The 6,167-nt window shown below is 39.9% G+C and overlaps 1 protein-coding gene across 3 annotated transcripts in view; it reads left to right on the top strand.

Annotated features, from left to right (window-relative positions):
- sgsh (N-sulfoglucosamine sulfohydrolase (sulfamidase)) overlaps positions 1–6,167 on the top strand; it is a 34,830-nt gene that overhangs the window by 11,522 nt on the left and 17,141 nt on the right. For all 3 annotated transcript variants that reach the window (XM_061880601.1, XM_061880599.1, XM_061880600.1), the window contains exons 5-6: positions 5,787–5,868; positions 5,936–6,139. In XM_061880601.1, coding sequence (XP_061736585.1) covers positions 5,787–5,868; positions 5,936–6,139 — 286 coding nt within the window. The remainder of the gene's footprint in view (positions 1–5,786; positions 5,869–5,935; positions 6,140–6,167) is intronic.

Raw genomic sequence — 6,167 nt, 5'->3', positions numbered from 1 at the left:
AGCGGCAGCATGTAGATGCTGAAGAGTGCAGGGCCAAGGACCGAACCCTGGGGAACTCCACACGTTACCTTAACGTAGTCCGAGGTCACATTGTTATGGGAGACACACTGCATCCTATCAGTAAGATAAGAGTTAAACCAAGACAGGGCTAAGTCTAACATACCAATTCGTGTTTTGATACGTTCTAATAAAATATTATGATCGACGGTATCGAAAGCAGCGCTAAGATCGAGGAGCAGCAACATAGATGACGCATCAGAATCCATCGTTAGCAATAGATCACAAGGGACACCCGAAAATAATACGATACAGTAGTCGAGACGAGACGTAACAAACGCATGGATAATGATCTCCGCGTCGTTAATGGACAAAATGGAGCGAATTTTAGCGATATTACGGAGATGAAAGAAGGCCGTTTTAGTAACGCTTTTAATGTGTGACTCAAAGGAGAGAGTTGGGTCGAAGATAATACCCAGATTCTTTACAGAGTCGCCTTGTTTAATTATTTGGTTGTCAAATGTCACAGTTGTATTATTAAATAGAGGTCGGTGTCAAGCAGGACCGATAATCAGCATTTCCGTTTTTTTGGCGTTGAGTTGAAAAAGTTAGTGGACATCCATTGTTTAATTTCATTAAGACACGCCTCCAGCTGACCACAATCCGGCGTGTTGGTCAGCTTTAGGGGCATGTAGAGTTGGGTGTCATCAGCATAAAAGTGAAAGCTAACACCGTAGTTGCGTATGATGTCACCTAGCGGCAGCATGTAGATGCTGAAGAGTGCAGGGCCAAGGACCGAACCCTTGGAAACTCCACACATTACCTTAACATAGTCCGAGGTCACACTGCTATGGGAGACGCACTGCACCCTGTCAGTAAAATAAGAGTTAAACCAAGACAGGGCTAAGTCCGACATACCAATTTGTGTTATGATACGCTCTAATAAAATATTATGATCGTTGGTATCGAAAGCAACGCTAAGATCGAGGAGCAGCAACATAGATGACGCATCAGAATCCATCGTTAGCAATAGATCATTAGTCATTTTTGCGAGGGCTGTCTCAGTAGAGTGATTTGCCCTGAAACCGGATTGAAAGGTTTCACATAGATTGTTAGACGCTAAGTGTTCATTTAGCTGCTCTGCAACAGTTTTTTCGAGGATTTTCGAAATAAAGGGAAGGTGAGACACCGGTCGATAGTTTAACATGAGGTCAGGATCGAGGTTAGGTCTTTTAAGGAGAGGATGAATAATCGCTTTTTTGAATGCTAGGGGAACAGTGCCCGAGGAAAGTGATAAGTTTATAATATTTAGCACTGATGGACCTAATAATACAAAGAACTCCTTGATAAATTTCCCAGGAAGTGGGTCAAGCAAACATGTTGTTGGTTTTATTCCTTTTACACGTTGTAACAATTCTTCTAATGTTATTTCATCAAGACGAGAGAAACTATTTTGGATATTTGCAGTATCCTCAGTATATACAGTCGTATCTGTGTTAATATAACCCAGTTGTAGCTGGGACGCATTGTCTTTAATCTCCTTTCTAATAAGTTCAATTTTCTTATTAAAGAACTTCATAAATTCATCTGCCAAGTGGGTGGAGCTACTGGAAGGAGTCCCTTGTTGGGTTAGCGATGCTACTGTACTAAACAAAAATTTTGAATCGTTTTTATTAAGGCATATGAGATTTGAGTAATATTTATTTATAGCTAAGGTAAGCATGCGTTTATAAGTTATTAAACTATCACTCCATGCTTGATGGTGCACCACAAGTTTAGTCGTGCGCCATTTGCGTTCCAGCTTTCTACATAATAATTTTTGAGCTCTAGTTTCTTTTATAAACCATGGCGTACGACTTTTTGGAGCCTTTTTTAACAGCGGTGCTATACTATCAATGGTTTCGCGCAGGGCGTTGTTAAAGTTGTTAGTGAGGTTATCAATATAGCCCACATACTTTGGGAATGGTGCCATTACCGAGGGCAGTAGGCCAGCGAGAGTCGTCATTGTGGCAGCATTAATGTTGCGGCTGCTATAGCAGTTATTATTATTAGTTCATGAGTCTGGACTTTGAATTTTATAAGGTAATGATCGGACAATACTTTAGTACACGGGAGTGTCATAACTTTGGAAATGGTGATACCTCTGACAAGCACTAGGTCTATCGTATTACCGCTGCGATGCGTCGGTTCATTTATTATTTGTGTAAGGCCACAGCTATCATTTATAGTCTGGAGCGCCACGCACGGTGGGTCCGATGGGGTATTCATATGGATAGTAAAGTCCACCATTATAATTATATTATCGGCGTGCGTCACTAGATCAGCAACAAACTCTGAGAATTCACTGATAAAGTTCGAATAGGGCCCTGGGGGGCGCTAGATAACAGCCAGGCACAGAGGCAGCGGTGTGGCAGACCTCATAGAAAGCCCCTCAAACGATTTATATTTATTATTTAAGTTAGGACTAAAGTTAAAGTTTTCGTTGTATATTAATGCGACCCCCCCACCCTTTTAAGGGGACGGGCAAAATGCGCATTCGTATAGTTAGAAGGAGATGCCTCATTTATCGCAAAAAAGTCGTCTGGTTTAAGCCAGGTTTCGCTGGGACCGATAACGTTAAAATTGTTGTCTCTAATGACCTCATTAACTAATAACGTTTTGGGAGACAATGATCTGATGTTTAGAAAGCCCATATTATAGGTAGTGGGCTGTTTTAAGGAGTTTTTGATAAAATTATCCGTAGTAGCAATATTAATAATGTTGCGTTTATTATGTGCAGTGCACTTAAAATAATTACGACCATATCTAGGAATTGATATGACGGGAATTTTCAGATTGTCTACTTGGTACTGCGATAAACTGAACGCATCATAATTTGCCACCTCAGTAGAACGCATGTCTAACTCTGACATAGCAGAAAAAACATTATGTGAGTTGTGTAATATTCTAAGAAAATTACTATGTGTACAGGGATTATCCAGCCTGGCGCTGGCTAGTTCTAACTTAACTGACTCCTTACCTAGACTAGCAAGCTCTGTAATTGCCTGTGACCGGGCTTGCTCTAGTGCAGTTAGTCAAATGTGGCTCAATGCGAAATCTATGTTCCGAGGCAAGAGGATAGCGCCTTCCCGGTTAGGGTAAACTGATTTTATGTATGTATATTTGATATTTAAAATGCATTAAAAAAAATACATTCGTAGTCATGTCTTTTATAATGATTGTGATTTTTTTTTAGTGCAGTTTCCATTTAATACACTTCGTTGTGTTCTACATGACATGGTGTTTCTTTGGTCAAGATTTTGCATAGATTATGTTTTACGGACCATTTTCAAGCCGTTTTCTGACCATATCTTCAGGATGTGCCATTTGGTTGATGGGTCTTATTTACTTGCCTCCCCTTCGTCCTCGTCTTCTCCTTGTCATCTTTTGTTGTAGTTGTTAGTGCCTCCATATTGAGTCTACTGACAGATTAAGTTCAAATTATACACTACCTTTTATTAGAAATGGCAACAGCGCAGGAAGAATGCCCCACAACAAGAAGACAGAAATAAAGAAGGAGTGTATTGACTACTGCAGGGTCTACAATGGCGGACTCGCACAAATTTACAATTTATGCACAACCCAAATAGACAACAGCAAGTACCAATAGGTAAAAAGAGTGTATTTTGCAAAACAAAACGCAAGAAAATATATTTCCTAATAAGTGTCAGTATGGGGTCCTTAGACACACACCAGTATAATACCCGTATGTTGAAGCACAATACGTCAGACTAGGTAGCCGTAATGCTCCAATAATCCATGAAGTGGTGCTGCTTCATAGTTTACCAAAGTTGTACTAAAACATTTGACAGGTTTCTGCAGTCTACACTATCTCTTATGTGTGACTGTCATCTACTGGTAACACTTGTATCACATAAAATCAGTCAGTAAGCACAACCAGATTTAATACATACACAAGGCTGTGTTGATTTTTGAGGAAAAAAAAGTATGCCTTAAAGTCCAAAGAATACGGTAATCTATTATGTTATACATGCTGTTTTTTGCTCTGTTGCTTTATTGATGATGAAATAAATATGATTTATCAAGAGGGTTGAGTGTCAATTTTCCAAGTCTTAACAGTAATAATTCCATCATTCCCCCTTATATTACAAACCCCGCTTCCATATGAGTTGGGAAATTGTGTTAAATGTAAATATAAATGGAATACAATGATTTGCAAATCAATTTCAACCCATATTCAGTTGAATATGCTACAAAAACAACATATTTGATGTTCAAACGGATAAAAAAAAAATTTGTGCAATTAATCAATTAACTTTAGAATTTGATGCCAGCAACACGTGACAAAGAAGTTGGGAAAGGTGGCAATAAATACTGTTAAAGTTGAGAAATTCTCACCAAACACTTATTTGGAACATCCCACATGTGTGCAGGCTAATTGGGAACAGGTGGGTGCCATGATTGAGAATAAAAGCAGCCTCCATGAAATGCTAAGTAATTCACAAAGAAAGATGGGGCGAGCTGTCGTATTTTACGCTTCATAATGCGCCACACATTTTCAACGGGAGACAGGTCTGGACTGCAGGCGGGCCAGGAAAGTACCCGCACTCTTTTACTACAAAACCGCGCTGTTAAAACACGTGGCTTGGTATTGTCTTGCTGAAATAAGCAGGGGCGTCCATGACAACGTTGCTTGGATGACAACATATGTTGCTCCGAAACCTGTATTGACCTTTCAGCATTAATGGTGCCTTCACATACTTGTAAGTTACCCATGCCTTGGGCACTAATGCACCCCCATACCATCACAGATGCTGGCTTTTGAACTTTCCGCCTATAACAATTCAAATGGTTATTTTTGTCTTTGTTCTGGAGGACACCACGTCCCTTGTTTCCAAATATAATTTGAAATGTGGACTCGTCAGACCACAGAACACCTTTCCACTTTGTATCAGTCCATTTTAGGTGAGTTCGGGCCCAGCAAAGCCAGCGGCGTTCCTTGGTGTTGTTGATAAATGGGTTTGGCTTTGCATAGTAGAGTTTTAACTTGCACTTACAGATGTAGCGACCAACTTTAGTTATGAAAATTGGTTTTATGAAGTGTTCTTTAGCCCATGTGGTGATATCTTTTACACGCTGATGTCGGTTTTTGATGCAGTACCGCCTGATGGATCAAAAGTCCGTAATATCATCGCTTACGTGCAGTGATTTCTCCAGATTCTCTGAACTTTTTGATGATTTTACGGACCGTTGATGGTAAAATCCCTAAATTCCTTGCAATACCTCGTTGAGAAATGTTGTTCTAAAACTGTTTGACAATTTGCTTACAAAGTGGTGACCCTCAACCAATCCTTGTTTGTGAATTACTTAGCATTTAATGGAACCTGCTTTTATACCCAATCATGGCACCCAACTGTTCCCAATTAGCTTGCACACCTGTGGGATGTTCCATACAAGTGTTCGATGAGCAATCCTCAACTTTATCAGTATTTATTGCCACCTTTCCCAACTTCTTTGTCACATGTTGCTGGCATCAAATTCTAAAGTTAATGATTATTTGAAAAAAAAAAAAAGGTTTATCAGTTTGAACATCAAATATGTTGTCTTTGTAGCATATTCAACTGAATATGGGTTGAAAATGATTTGCAAATCATTGTATTCCGTTTATATTTACAACTAACACAATTTCCCAACTCATATGGAAACAGGGTTTGTATATCTGTTAGCTTGGAATTATAATTTTGTGACATGTCATTAGTGTTGTGCATTAAACATGTTGTGTACTTCAGGTTCCTTCATTCATGCCGGACACGCCTGCATCACGAGCAGATTTGGCGGCGTTGTACACGACTGTAAGCAGGTTGGACCAAGGTACAAGTCTCTGAGATGAACATGAAGCACAACATTGATGTTTTTCTAAGAGTACTGTTGTGTGCAGGTATTGGATTACTTCTAAAGGAGCTCAGGGACGCTGGTTATGAAAACGATACTTTGGTCATCTACAGTTCTGATAATGGCATCCCCTTCCCCAATGGGAGAACCAACCTATATCAGTCTGGCACAGCAGAGCCAATGTTGGTGTCCTCACCTGAGCACATGAATCGATGGGGAGACAATAGCCAGGCCTATGTCAGCTTACTAGGTAAGTTCAGGAGATACACTAACCAGTA

Source organism: Nerophis ophidion, linkage group LG20 (genome assembly GCF_033978795.1).
Source record: "Nerophis ophidion isolate RoL-2023_Sa linkage group LG20, RoL_Noph_v1.0, whole genome shotgun sequence".
NCBI classification, from domain to species: Eukaryota; Metazoa; Chordata; class Actinopteri; order Syngnathiformes; family Syngnathidae; genus Nerophis; species Nerophis ophidion.
The sequence above is the reverse complement of the archived record's forward strand: the minus strand, read 5'-3'. Positions and strand labels throughout refer to the sequence as shown.